The sequence below is a fragment of the Tiliqua scincoides genome, chromosome 7, assembly GCF_035046505.1.
Source record: "Tiliqua scincoides isolate rTilSci1 chromosome 7, rTilSci1.hap2, whole genome shotgun sequence".
In the NCBI taxonomy this organism is placed as follows: domain Eukaryota; kingdom Metazoa; phylum Chordata; class Lepidosauria; order Squamata; family Scincidae; genus Tiliqua; species Tiliqua scincoides.
This window is the reverse complement of record NC_089827.1, coordinates 57,505,920-57,521,382: the sequence shown is the minus strand read 5'-3', so window position 1 is coordinate 57,521,382 and position 15,463 is coordinate 57,505,920. Positions and strand designations below refer to the sequence as shown.

At 44.2% G+C, this 15,463-nt stretch overlaps 1 protein-coding gene across 1 annotated transcript in view; it reads left to right on the top strand.

Annotated features, from left to right (window-relative positions):
• The window catches only part of ENTHD1 (ENTH domain containing 1), a 38,595-nt gene that overhangs the window by 11,993 nt on the left and 11,139 nt on the right, over positions 1–15,463 (top strand). The window contains exons 3-4 of the mRNA XM_066634472.1: positions 347–465; positions 9,643–9,748. Coding sequence (XP_066490569.1) covers positions 347–465; positions 9,643–9,748 — 225 coding nt within the window. The remainder of the gene's footprint in view (positions 1–346; positions 466–9,642; positions 9,749–15,463) is intronic.

Genomic DNA, 15,463 nt, shown 5'->3' with positions numbered 1-15,463 from the left:
AATTTTCACATAAACAAGCAGAACAGTTTGCTCTCCATGTTAATTTCTCTCATTTGAAGAAAGTAGGCTTGTTTTGCACACTAAGGACAGAAGCAGAGTTAGCAGGTAAATGCAGGAGAACTCTGTCTGGATTTGTCATTTATCATAGAAAATTATAAAAGCTTTTAGCACTCAGGCCCAGCCATTGGCAGGTAGCACTGTAGTTAATGGACTGAACACAACTTTGGAGGCATTCTCTTTTTGCCTGATTAACTCAGGGAAATTTAGCATCTGTCACATAGTTGTGGTTTTTTGGGGGGTTTTTTTTTTGCCAAAATGTTTTTAACACAATACCTTTCTTTGACAGATTTTCCCCCGAAGGCATCCCCTGCAGCAGAGCAATGCCAGCCGGCTCAGATATCAGGCCAAGCAGAGATAGTCCAAGTGACAACAGCATTTAAAATGGGCGCAAAGAGCTCTGCAGAGGTAAATTGCCCAGTGCAATTGAAGGGAAGGAGTTGTGTTGAATATGATATTTCCCAAAATTTTCATATGACGTTTTCCCATTACCAATCCAATTGATAAGACTTCAGGAATTTAAAGCAAGGGGACTGAGGGAGAATTATTCTGTCAGCCATTTCTTATAGTGAGCCTGCTACTGGTCTTTTCAGCCTTGTGTTTTTATGGCTCAGTTTCAGAATCATGAAACCGCAGTCCAAGATCTACCATTCCTGGCATAGCATAATGGCTGACAGCCCAGTCCTGAGCTGCCAAGGTGTGGGGCTGTGGTGGTGCTGAAAATGGCTGCCGCTGTATCCTGCATGCTTTGGGCAGCCGCTGGTGGCTCCTCAGGAGAAGGGGACTTTTGTCCCCTTCCCCCAGATAAAGAGAGTAGCCCCACAATGGGGCTACTCGAGTCACTGCCAACCGAAAGGTCTACAGTGAATCAAAAGCCTCTGTGTTGGGTGGTGAGCCCAACATGGAGGCTTGGGATCAGGTGGAGCATTGCTCCACTAGTCCCGCTTCCCTCCCTCCCTGCTCCCTCCCCCCGGCATGCCACCTCCTTATCCTCTTCCCTCCTCCCCGTAATGCCTCCTCCTCGCCCTTCGCCTGCCCTCCATTCACCTTCCCCTCCCCGGAACACCTTCTCCCCGCCTCCCCCCGCTTACCTCTCCACTGCTCAGCAGTCCGTACAACCACTGAGTGGTGGAGCTTGGGTGCCCACCTGGCAGTAGCCCAGAGCTGGGCTACCACCGACACTTGCCCAGCACTAGGAACCGCATGTTTGTGACAGTGTGCACAAGCGGCGAGCCAGTGTGCCGAGCTCAGGATTGGGCTCTCAGGCTGCAATCCTATCCATTCTTACATGGGAGGAAGTCCCATTGACTATAATGAGACTTCTGTTTGAGTAGACATGCATAGGATTGGAATATAAGAGACTGAAATGTAAATTAGTATTCAAATAATACTTAATCTAATCTTTAAAAAATTCATACAGGTGGTGTTTCTAGAAGCTTAGAAATATGATGGGATAGTGGTTCTCCCACTATTCTTCTTGCCTCTAGTGAAGTTTCTTGGTTTATGAACATCACTAGAAATTGTCACAATCCAGCTCTTCTTTCTGTTGAGGAGGAACTTCTTAAAGTATAATCTTGCTTTATCCAAGGGTCCAAGGACATGCATGCTTCTGTCGATCAAGTTGGAAAAAGAATTTAAGGGCATACTGATGAGATCTTGTGGATGGGGCAGCTTCAGTACATGTTTTGAGTTCCTTTTGGGGCTGTGCAGGGCAGCAACAACTCAAGCATTTTGTCAATTAACTTATTGGTAATTGAAATTCTTCCTCTCTTATCTCTGTTTGTGGTTGCGAGCCCTCTCAACTTCAAGGACTCAGTCTTTAACTATCTCTTCAGGTTTTGCCACGTCTCCTTGGCTTTGTGCTGCTCAGTGTCTCAGACGCTAGGTAAGAGATACAAGTGTGCAGGTAGCTGTGATGTCAGCACTCCCTCTGTCTCTAGAAGTGACTGAAGCATAGACGATTTGGGACCAAGTTATAGACCAGAAATGAGCACTGGGTAAGCTTGAAAGTTTCCCCAATTGATCTCATTGGTCCCCAGAAGAGTACAATACTGCTGATTCCATAAGACTTCTGGAGAGTCCTGGAGGGTTGACAACCTTATGTGGGAGATGTTATACAAGATCTTCAATAAAGAAATACCAGCAGGGACTTTGGGGGAGAGGGAACAAACCCTCATCTCTATAGCTGCTAAAATCAGCACAGCAAAACCTGCCAGTTACCATTTTGAGAAAAAAAAATGATTTGTGAGATAAACTATTTGAACGCATTTTGTGTTCTGTGCGCTAAGAAGAGACTTCAATTGAGAGCAGTATTTTCTTTATTCTTTCTGTTTCAGTTTTCATAGTTAATCATACTCATCACTTGAAGTACCTCACAGTTTCAAGTCACTGTTGTTGACTAATTAGGCCTCACTTTAATTGCCATTAACATCAACATTTGCTCAGATAATGTACTGTGTCATAATGCCTGACATGCGACACTTATTTCCTGTTTTATAAATAAGAAATTAACACGATGTCTGCCAGCATGATAGCTATTTATGAATGACTTTCTTGGTGATCCAGTATATAAGGTTACAGCATGTCTGTGTATTTATTACAGAGGAGTCTTAACTGTTTGGTGACTTTTTTTTTTTTAACAAAATGCCCATTTCAGGGATCTGTTCTCATATTTCATTTAAAACAACAGCTTATCTCATTGTGAAGTTTACATCTTGAAGCTAAACACCAGATTTGAAATAAGAAGATAGCCATTTATGACAGCTACGGAATTATAAATACTGCCTGATAATAGCTAAACACATTCTCCTGAAAGCCAGTCTGATTAAAAGGGTCTTATAGCAGCTCCCAGGTAGAGGAAGTGCTGCAGTTTGTCAAACAGAATGGTTCTCTAATAGCCCAGCATTTTTGGTTCATTGTCAAAAGGTGATACAGTATTTTTCTGTGAGATGCAGGGGCCTTTTAGGTGTGATGGTGCCTCTCTGGGAGGTAAGGGAAGTTGGTGCCAAACTTTCATTTATTGATGTGAATGACATGTTGCCCCGTCCATACTTAGGCCTTTATAAATTACAGATCTGGAATGCAGTGGGGCAGTGGTTCTCACACTTTTAGCACTGGGAACCATTTTTTAGAATGAGAATCTGTCAGGACCCATCGGAAGTGATGTCATGACCGGAAGTGACATCATCAAGCAGGAAAATTTTTAACAATCCTAGGCGGTAATACTACCCACACTTACCCAGGAATATGTCCCATTGACTATCACTGTTACAAGCATATACATAGTATCCTGTTCAAAGTGAAGATCTGTAACATTATCCCAAATGCAGTCTCATACCATGGCAGCATCAAGTCTAATATATAAAAAATAAAATATTGAAATGAATGGGAACCCACCTGAAATTGGCTCGTGACCCACCTAGTGGGTCCCGATCCACAGTTTGAGAAACACTGCAATAGAGGAGCCAGAGAAAGTGCTGAAATCCTGGTATTATGTGCTCTCAGCATTCTACTCTTGCCATGAAGAAGCCTGCCATGTTTGTAATCAAATTTCATAGTCTTGATCCTCCAGTATCCATGCTAATTCTTAAAAACGCTGTCTTTAACATTTTTTCAAAACTTAACTCCATCCTTGCTTTTAAGTCTACCACCTCTGTCCCAATATGACTGTAACAATACTTGGTATTCTTTTATGTTTATATTTCAGACAACTGAGAAATGCAGCCGCTTAAATATGCAGTTAACTTAAGTAAACTTAAATGTGCAGTTCAGTTGCCACAGGATGTGGTGATGGTATCTGGCCTGGATGCCTTTAAAAGGGGATTGGACAAGTTTCTGGAGGAAAAATCCATTACGGGTTACAAGCCATAATGGGTATGTGCAACCTCCTGCTTTAGAAATGGGCTATGTCAGAATGCCAGATGCAAGGGAGGGCACCAGGATGTAGGTCTCTTGTTATCTGGTGTGCTCCCTGGGGTATTTGTTGGGCCGCTGTGAGATACAGGAAGCTGGACTAGATGGGCCTATGGCCTGATCCAGTGGGGCTGTTCTTATGTTTTTATGTTCTTAAATTCCAGTTGTTTCTTACTTTTCTTTCTAGTGATTACTCTAGGATTGTTTACATACAGAGTTGGTGTAAGAACTGACAGAGTTGATTCACGGCAGTGACTTATAAACTTAGGATCCACTTAAAGGAAGAAAAGGGAAGATCTAGATATTAAAAATAATGACATACTCTCATTATACATGTTGATTAGAGGAGGAAAACAATCTAAAAATATGTATATATAGGAAAGGGGTCTAAGCAGAAGACCATGGCCACTGCACAGAATAATTTAAGAACAGAATTTAAAGGAAGTTTAAATTTATACAATAAGAAGTCAGCTTCACTCTTTATAACTGCGTGTGAATATTACTTCCTAGTCACGTCACAAGAATTCAACTGAATTGCAAGACCATTGGAAAGAAAGTTGACGTCTCTGTATGAAGAATTTATAAACTTCACATGTGTCATAGTGGAATCTTAAGTTCCTTCAGTATTTAGTCTATAACTTTGTTTGCATTTAATAATAGAAATTCTTAAAGTTATGGTGGTATCTCTAAGAATTCAGTGCTTCATGCAGGTATGCAAGGTTTTATGGGATAGAATTCCCAAAACCCAATTAAGTTGTTTTTTTAAAGGAAACTTTATTCACCAACTAATTTAGAAATGTTGATGAGAGGTGGCACCATCATTAGATTTACCTTCCTCGATTTATTAAGCATCATCATCACTATATATATGCTAATTAAAGGTTCTTAAGCTAGCTTGAGCCATTTCCACTGAAAAATCTTAATGATCAGTTCCTTCTGTCGCAATTACTGTGACAAACACCACAGAGTTGCATGACCTGATAAAATAATGGACGCTAAATTTGGGGACAAGACCAAAACTGAATGCAAATTAAGAGTTCATTCCTAAAACTTGGGAAGCTCTGCCCCAGTTTAATGGCTTTATGTTTGTAATCATTGATGGTTCTCAAGATACTTCGAACAACTTCTTTTCTATATAGTGATAATCAGCATGTTTAGTTCAGATAGGGGGTTAAAGTCATTCTGGAACAGCACATGACTATATGAATGTCTAGTGTGGGTAATGGGAGAGCTTTAGGATGTTTCTCTGAGCAGAGATGCTATAGTTTTTGCACATTTCCAGGACTATGATTTTCTGCTCTTTCATCCTCTTTCTTTTGAGGAATGTATTCCTGCTTCTATATGTCTATCTTAACTTCAGACACATCCTAGAAGTTCATATGCTGATGATGCATTGCAACACCATTGCCACAGGTGTTGAAGGTTCAGGGGTCAATCTGACCAGGCTGGCTTTTTGATGGGTGTGGGTCCTTGGCCAGTGTCCACCCAGACCGACCTCTGTTGTCATCCCCAAAGAGGCTCACCCATCAGCAACTTGGCAGCATCATTTTGTACCAATTGTAGCTTCTGAATATTCTTTGAGAAGTTCAAGGACATCCCCATGTAGCACACAATGCAGTAGTCTAACCAGGATGTGAGCAGGGCATGGATGATAGCAGCCAGATATGCAGGGCCAGCTTTAGGTCAGTTGGGCCCCATTGGGCCCCGTGCCTGGGGGGACCTGTGCTAGAGTAGCAAGCGGTTTGCCCACAGCCAGTACTTTCAGCTTACACATCAGCAGGACCGCAGGTAATCTTCTGTGCAGAGACATCATGAGGCTGGTGCGGTAAGCAGAGCTGCCCAGACATTGTGAGTGTGGGGGGCTTGCAGTGATACCTGCTCCCTGGGGCCCCACAAAAATGTTTCAAATTGGACCCTGCAGCTCCTAAGGGTGTCCCTGCAGATACATTTTTCTCTGTGAAAGGCTGCAACTGACATACAAGCCAGAGCTGCTCCCTGATTTTCTTTGAGCAAAGCTGGGTCCAGGAGACTGCACACCTGCTCCTTCAGAGGAAGTGCTACATGTATTTAAGATACTTGCTTCACACTTTTGAACAACAAATATTCACCAGTTGCTGTGAAAGCAGAAGGCAGTGTTTAGGATTGCTTCAAAAGCTGTGGTTTAAACAGTATCGAATACAGTTTGCCCTGAGCAATGCATGTGGTTAAAGTGTTCTTTGTATCAATTCAAGCTTTTTTCCTCCTGACACCTGTTGTTTTTCTATTGTAGTAAAAGTCTTCTTCCTCATTGCTTCAAGCACTGCATTCATTTATTTGCATGTATTAAGGCTGCAATCCTACATACGCTTACTTGGGAGTAAGGCTCAATTGGACCCAGTGGGGCTTACTTCCAAGAAGACATGCATAAGATTGTGCTGTAAGACTACTTGAAGAATTCCATGGTTTTAGCGTTGCCTACAAAGAGTTGAAAACAGCTCAGTTACCACCTGCTTCAAATTTAAACGTTTCTGCAGACCTCATCAGAAACAAAGAAAAAAAACTGTGGCAGATTTTATGACTGAGAGATGATAAACATCATTTTGGCTTCATGATATAAGCAGATTCTGCTTTCTGTGCTTTTATGTGTATGTGGAAAAAAATATGTTTGCATGTAACAAATGCCTTTTGGTAAATGCATAAATTGTCAGAGAGCTGGGATCAACTCCATGTACACACAGTGATGCAAACACATTTTGATGCTGCGTATGTGAAGTAGAAAACAAAATATCTGTAATTATGGACTTAAATATCCATAATTGGAGAAAATCATTGTAGCTTCTTGGGAAGGCTCTAGCAGCTAAAGAAGACTTGACTCAACATAATACAAAGGAGTCATTATCAGAAAGCTGGCTTTTTTATTCTTAGCTTGTCTACTCGTTTGCTGTCAAATCCAGTGAAATGTTTTGGAACACTTATTTTGCTCAGCCTCTTCATTTGCAGCGGTGTCATTGAGGAGGCTCAAGAGAAAGTGGAGCTGTGGAACTTCTAATAGCAGAAGCTGTGATGTATCCAGCAGAAGTGCTTAGGTCAGGGGTCGGCAACCTGCGGCTCTAGAGCCGCATGTGGCTCTTTCAGCTGTCTGCTGCGGCTCCTCCAGGTGAAAGTGGCAAAGGGGTTAACAGGAGGCACCTGTGTTGGGAGGGCAGGCTGCTTCCCTCCGCCCCCTGAGCTCACTGCCCTCCTCTCCCTTCACCCCCACCTGCCCACATTTGTTTCCCTTTTCAATTTTGCCCGCTCTGCAGGCTTAAGCTCCCTGTTTTTCCCTTCCCCAACTCTCCAGCAGGCTCAGCCAATCAGCATCCAGCAGACTCCTGGCTTTTTCTTTTGGAATGGCTCAGGGCCCTTCATTGGCTGACCACCAGCCAATCCTGAGCTGCCCTCCTCCTCAGCCATTGTAAGCCCTTGCAGCCCTTTCCTTGAGCAGGTACCCACTTAGTGCAAGGAAAGGCTTTTCCTCCACAGCAAAGGAGACATCCTGTGTGTCTACTCAGTAGTAAGCCCCATTACAGCAGATGAAGCTTACTCCCAGGAAAGGGTGCCTGGAATGGCAGCCTTGGAGCCTGCTCAAGGCCAAGCGCAGGGTGAGTGGGAGCCCTCGCAGATCTGTTCAAGAGTAAGCCCCGATGTAGACCCTGGGCTACTCCCATGAAGGTGTGGAGGGCTGTAGCCTCAGCCTCCTCCTGTGCAGGTCTATTCACAAGTAAGCCCCGCTGTAGTCAGTGAGGCTTCCTCCCAGGAAAGTGTATAGAAGCGAGATGATGACAGACGACAAGCTGCACCTGCTGAAATTATCTCTCCTACACAATTTTAAAGGTCCAGGATCCCTAAAGTTGAAAGTTTGAGCACCCCTGGTCCAATCCTATCCAACTTTCCAGCAGCAGTGCAGCCCCGAAGTAAGGGAACAAACATTCCCTTTCCTTGTGGAGGTCTCTTTGACTAACCCCCTTTCTCCCCTAGGATTAAGTGCTGGAAAGTTGGATAGAATTGGGCCCCAAGACTTATTATATTGTATTGTATTTAATACATTGTGATCTGCCTTGAGCACCTCCTTATTGGAAGGGAAAAGGTGGAATATAAATATTTTAATAGTACTAATAGCCTTTTTCAGTATCTAGAGTAGAGGCACTTTCTGTAAACCACATACCAGGGAAGAATACATTTCAGTCAATGAACAGAGGCTGAAAAATTCTTTATTGATATAACTCTGGAAAATTGTATCAATGTGTAATTAGGAAACTAAATATGGTTTATGTAGAGTAGTATAAAATGAAATGGATTTGACAAGGATTAATATTATAAGGAAATAACTGGAAATCTACTATGTAATCAACAAATATGTTTCCTTATGTCAACATTTAAGAAAGTAGAGTGTAAGCAAATCTATTATTGGCTTTTAACTCTTGAGAGTTTGAGTAAAAGGTTCCTCTCCAATCTATATGAACATTGGAAATGTAATTTGAGTGAGATAATTTACAGCTCAAGCTTGTTAATAGTCCTCCAAGCTATGAATCTGTAGTATAACAGAATTAATAATCCTCAGAATTAGGAAGCTGGAGGGGAGTACAGCCTAATGGTTAGAATTCAGAGCGCCTCTTCCTGCTTCACTGATTTATTGGACAAGCAGCTGAATAGTGGAGTGAACTGGTACATATACTTTGCCATAATCCCAGACCCGGGAGGGGGGGCATTCAAGAAAGACCTTCACTCCCTGGAAAGTGAAACTAGCAATTATGTTCAAAACCAAATCACAGTAGTGGGTGTGGAAGGTTCTAGGGTTATCAGTTATCACTCAGTTATCAGGGAACATGGACTAGGTAGGTAAGGAATCAAAACACAACCAGCTTATTAAAATTGCAAAGAAAAAGGGATTAAGCAAAATGGGGAAGGTGTATAGAGAGGTACAACAGATTGCCACAAAGAAGTAGCTGGACAAAATTGGTTACAATAACTAGTAATGTCCAGCAGGGGGAGCTGGATAGCTACTTAAGGAAAAGGAAGGGGGTTTTTTTGTTTTGTTTTTTAGATTGTTTGGTAGATTGGTCATGAAGGGGAAAGACCAAGCAAAATCAATTCACCAAACACCTCCAGCTAGAAGTACAGTCCCTGTTGCTAGCTACTTACATTATCCCAGGAATACTGACCTTCTGTGCTTACTAGGAGTGAGTGTGCCTTCCCCTAAGCAGCTGCTGGTTCCAGTGCCACACTTAACAAAACATACTTCCCTGGCTTTGTGCAGGAGCTTGTGTCACCTATGTATGATGATGTCATGGGGTTACCCAATAATGGGAAACCATTGGCCACTGCATTCCATCCCTTTACCTAGACTGGTGGACTGGTTGCCCTTTTGGGGAGAACATGCACCCTCTCTGCAAGAGGGTTGGTTTGGTGCTGTTGCCTTCAGCTGGTCCCAGACATGAAGAAAGAGAAACCCACATTCTGCAGATGTGGTTTTCTGGGAATGACTTTTCAAACAGAGGATCTAAGAGGACCAGCCCAGGTCAATGGCTCCTTTGTCTAGGAACCCAGACAGGTTCTTTGGAAGGCTCCAATGTCCCAAACTCCTCTGGAAGGGGCAGAAATGTGGCTTTTTGGAAACCCTCTTGACTAATAATTTTTGTTTTTCTATCATATCAGGACTTGATTGTCTTTAGTGAGGATGAGCCTTCGACTTCTGTGCAACCAGTATTTCCTAACAGGCTCCCTAGAGAGGAATTGGCAGCAGATAGAATGGCAGCGGCCAGTAATCCTTGGAATGCAAGTAAGTAGAAAACAAAAACCAGATCTTATTGTACACTCTCAGAAAATTCACATTCTACTGAAGACTTAACGCAATAACTTGGCCTCATTTAATGAATAATAATAAAGCTTAGCTGCGTAAAAATAAGGTGCTATACAAGCATAAAATTAACAAGACTGCCTGCAAGCTTACAATCTAAATAATGAAGCAAAGTGGCTCTGGGTTTAGTGGGACCAATATAAAGAACTGCTTCTTTTGCAGAACACATAAGTAATGGAATTTATGGCCATACGATATGCTGATGGTCATTAGCTTAGATGGCTTATGCATTCTCTGTGACCTTATAACGTTGCCATGGAGACAATCAATGTTGTACAAAAAAAATTAAGGTCTAAGGTATTAGATTAGATGTTATTGGTAGAAAAATAAGCAGTCGGAGCTGGTGAACTGAAGAAACAAGAATTCTTTTTTCATGGCAGATCTTGTCTCCTTGACTGTTAGAAGCTGAACTTTTTCATTGTAGCTGTCCATTGTCTTTCATAGCCTATCTGTTTTAGCCTTTAAAAATGTGTACATGGGGAAACATGTTTGCAGAAATAGGCAATAAATGTATTTCAGCATTGGTATTAATGTGGTAATAAACTTGATGATAATGTGAATTGAGGACAGCCAAGAAGGTTCATTTTTTTCCTAACATTTAATGCAACAGAAAACAGTTACGGTCCAATTCTGTTGGTCTTTAATACTGGTGGGTGTTCCACCAGTTAGCTGCCTTATGGCAGTAGTGGATTACATTCGAACAGCTTGTGGAAGAGTGCACTTCTGGGCTGCCAGAGGAAAGGCCGCACTGCACACGGTGGCAGCCCTTTTGGGAGCCACCGAGGCAAGTAGGTTGGTGGAGGAGGTGAGACTGGGTGGAGGGAGGTGGAATGAGGCAGTGACAGGGATAGGGGGAGGATGAATGGGGAGGCAATGGGGGCTGCGGATGGGCAGATCAGCTCCGGGAAGGGGGTGGTTTCAGTGTCGGCAGTGGCCACCAAGTCCTAGCCTCCTTCTTGGACCCAATCTCGTGGTGTGCATGCAAGCGGACCTGGACCAGTGATTTTGCAAGTGCATGTTCATGTAGACCCCTCTGCACTGCAGAGACTGTTTCTTACCGTAATGAGACCTCCACAACTACTCTCCCACAGGATACGATGGTAGTCATTTTGGCAACGCTGCATTGGTGGGAGGGGTATGACCATAGTATTGGGCTGTTAAAGGATGGGAAAAAAGAAATAGCATATTTATATTTGTTTTGTCAGAAAATTATAATCCTGTGCCATGATGCAGCCTAGAATACGCTTGGGATAAATGGAGAGTTAGGCATGCCCACAATTAAGAGAGAATTAGCGTACTGACAACTGAATTCTTAGTGTGGTTTTACTGTTCTCATATTTGGGAATATATATTTGCGGAGAGCTTTACTGAGTTCTTCTTCATGTAGTGTAAACTGTTTCTCTTTTCCAAGAATGCAACTTAGAACACACTTTAGAAAGAAACTGTCAGGATTTTTTTTCCTCAAGGGCAACACATAACTACAGCAATGTATGAAACATGTACAAATTAAATTAGATTAATAAAGCTACAAAACAGTTGAACTAGTAATGAGTGTTTAAACTGATTGGTATTATTTTATAATGATTGTGAGATCAAAGGGACTGAGCTTTCCAGTTGGGAGAGAACACAATATTTGGCAAGAGGAATCACTGCATTAACTTCCATAGAGAAGGCTAGATTTGGATTGGAAAGCAGTTTTGTTGCAGTGCCTGGCTGACCCAAAACTTCCTGGATCCTGAGGAGGCCCACCAAATGCTACTCTGGTGATGTGTTTGTCTCTGGTCCTCCTGTTCCTGGAATGGAAAAAGAAGGGGGGAGGAATGGAGTCTCTTGTCCTCCACATGTCCTCTTGTACTTTATGTCTTCTTTTTCTAATCCAGGGAGGAAGAGAAAGTGGAGTTAAAGTGGAGGTGAGTGGGCAGATGGAGGTGGTCGCCCCCTGCCTGTCTGCTGCCACCTCAGTCAACCTCATGGATGGGCCAGCTCTGCTTATTTATTTATATGCCACCTTTCTGCCCTTCCAAGCACTTCGCATAAAAACCAGTAAAACCCCTGCAGCCTGCCTGACATGCTTCTTTGGTGGGAAGTTGCACAGCTTTGGTATCTTCATAATGCCGTTGTATCCGCCTCCTCATTTTAAGTACCTGCTTAGTCTTCTGTCTTATACTGAGTCAGTCCTTTCGACTGGCTGCAGCTTCTGCAGGGTTTCAGGTCTTTTCCAGCTCTACTTAAGGATGGAAGGGCCTGAACTAGGAACATTGAGCATGTGGAGCATGTGCTCCACCACTGAGCTACATATAGCCCTTCCCTCAAAAACACTGAGGCACACAGAGAAGCCTCCTGTCAGATGATCTTAGCCACATGCAACATTCTCAGAGATTGCTGTGGCAGATTAATTCCAATGCATACATTTGGAGGAAAGCAAATAGATACTGAACTAGACAGTAGTTAATATACCATTCAGTTAGTGAGAGATTCTGACAATAGGGTTTTTGTGTGTGTGTAACAAAGAGTAATTGCATGTTTTGCAGGTGAGGTAGAAGACAGATCAGTACTGTGAAAGATGCATTTTCTATGCGTTAAGAGCATTTCCTCCTCTCCTGCTACAAGTGTGCACATGGAACAGTGGAATTTAAGCAGTGGTGGGATTCAGCAGGTTCTCACCTATTCTATAGAACCCCTACCTAATCCAGCTGTTGGTTCTAAGAACCGTTTGCTGGCCAGGGAGCTCGCGCCTTGAAATGTCAGGGCTAACCCTCCTGGGGGCAGCGGCCGTGCGGGGCCAACCCGTCCCGGGGGAAAGGGGGTCACTCCCAGCAGGTGCCGAGGCTGCTGGGGCTGAAGGGGCGAGCCAGACGAGGCCAACTGGAGTCTCCCGTGACACGGCTGCCGCTCACCAGCCCTTGCGAGCTCGCTTTCGCAACTCCTGCGAAAGGGCGCGAACGGCCGGCACGCCCACAGATGCATCCTGCTGACAAGGGCGAGAGAAGCAGCCCAGCTGCCTGCCCGCACCACCCGTCCCCGGCCAAGCTGGCCAACTGGCGAGTAGACTGTTCCTGCGCCTGGAGGCTCCTTGGGCTCGGCTCTCCTGGTGGGTTGGGGGCGCGGGCGGGACGAAGAGGAGGGCGCCGGAGCAGCTACCGCCCAAAGAGCCCCCGCTGCCCCCGAGAGCGAGCCCCCCTGCCGCACGTCCATGGAACTTACCTCTGGAACTTACCTCTGGGTAGGCACTGAGCACAATTCTAACCAGGTCTACTCAGAACATAAGAACATAAGAACAGCCCCACTGGATCAGGCCTTAGGCCCATCTAGTCCAGCTTCCTGTATCTCACAGCGGCCCACCAAATGCCCCAGGGAGCACACCAGATAACAAGAGACCTCATCCTGGTGCTCTCCCCTACATCTGGCATTCTGACTTAACCCATTCCTAAAATCAGGAGGTTGCGCATACACATCATGGCTTGTACCCCATAATGGATTTTTCCTCCAGAAACTCGTCCAATCCCCTTTTAAAGGCGTCTAAGCTAGACGCCAGCACCACATCCTGTGGCAAGGAGTTCCACAGACCGACCACGCGCTGAGTAAAGAAATATTTTCTTTTGTCTGTCCTAACCCGCCCAACACTCAATTTTAGTGGATGTCCCCTGGTTCTGGTATTATGTGAGAGTGTAAAGAGCATCTCCCTATCCACTCTGTCCATCCCCTGCATAATTTTGTATGTCTCAATCATGTTCCCCCTCAAGCGTCTCTTTTCTAGGCTGAAGAGGCCCAAACGCCATAGCCTTTCCTCATAAGGAAGGTGCCCCAGCCCCGTAATCATCTTAGTCGCTCTCTTTTGCACCTTTTCCATTTCCACTATGTCTTTTTTGAGATGCGGCGACCAGAACTGGACACAATACTCCAGGTGTGGCCTTACCATCGATTTGTACAACGGCATTATAATACTAACCGTTTTGTTCTCAATACCCTTCCTAATGATCCCAAGCATAGAATTGGCCTTCTTCACTGCCACCGCACATTGGGTCGACACTTTCATCGACCTGTCCACCACCACCCCAAGATCTCTCTCCTGATCTGTCACAGACAGCTCAGAACCCATCAGCCTATATCTAAAGTTTTGATTTTTTGCCCCAATGTGCATGACTTTACACTTACTGACATTGAAGCGCATCTGCCATTTTGCTGCCCATTCTGCCAGTCTGGAGAGATCCTTCTGGAGCTCCTCACAATCACTTCTGGTCTTTACCACTCGGAAAAGTTACTCAGAAGTAACTCCTATTTTGTTCAATGGGGCTTACTCTCAGGAAAGTGCGGTTAGGATTGCAGCCACTGCCAATCAGAAGGAGAAAGAAGGAAGCATCTCATCCTCTGAGTTTGCCACACTTTCCTGGGAGTAAGCCCATTGAATACAGTGGGACTTACCTCTGAGTAGACACTGTCAATCAGAAGGTGAAGAAGGAAGCATCTCATCCTAGTCACTGAGGCTGTGATCCTATCCACACTTTCATGGGAGTAAGTCCCTTTGGCTATAATGACTTACTCCTGAGTAGACATGCATAGGATTGTGCTTAAAGGCTGCACTCCTAGCCACACTCTCCTGCAAGTAAGCCCCTTTGACTCTATAATGAGTAGACATGCATAGGCTTGGGCTCTCATGCTGCAGTAAGCTCTGTTGACTATAATGGGACTTACTTCTGAGTAGAGGGGCATAGGGATTGTGCCCTTACTTCCCACAAGCACAGGACTGCACCGTGGGGTTGGTTTTCATCCTTGGGCTTTGGGAATGCAGTTTTGTGCCTGGGATCTTTTCATTGCAATACAATGTGTTGTTACACAACGATTGTATAATACTCTATCAGACACATAGAGGCGATGCTCCCACAGCTGAAATTCCTCAGGCTAAAAAAAGGCAGGAATGTGGCACAAAACATTACTTCATTAAGGGTACAATCCTATGCAGGTCTTCTCAGAAGTAAGTCCTATTGTGTTCAATGGGTATTACTCCCAGGAAAGTGTGGATAAGATTGCAGCCTTTGAGCAGAATCCTATGCATATCTACTCAGAAGTAAATCTTATTATAGCCAATGGGGCTTATTCCCAGGAAAGTGGAAGTAGGATTGCAGCCTTAGGGCACAATTCTATGCATGTCTACTCAGAAGTAAATCCTATTGTGCTCAGTGAGGCTTTCTTCTAGCACCTGTGCAGTCACAATGCAGCCCTGAGGTAAGGGAACAAATGTTCCCTGCCCCCCACCACAGGATGCAGTGCATATGCTATTGGTACAGCTGCACTGGCACTGGAAAATTGGATAGGATTGGGTCCTAAGTCCTCTTAACTGTAACTTTCCAGCACCAAGTCCTGGAGGTCTCCTTGTGACAAGGGAATGTTTGTTCCCTTACCCCGGGACTGCAATGTGGCTGCATTGGCTCTGGAAAGTTGGATAGCCCTTAGGCTGCAATCCTACTCACACCTGGGAAGCAAGCCCAATTGACTATATAATGTGATTTACTCCTGTGTAGGCTTGCATAGGATTGGGCTGCTATTCCCAGGTAAGTGTGCTGAGGATGGTACAGTTAGCATTGCTCCTTCTCTAGCAGAAAAGTTCCTTTAGGTTATTCT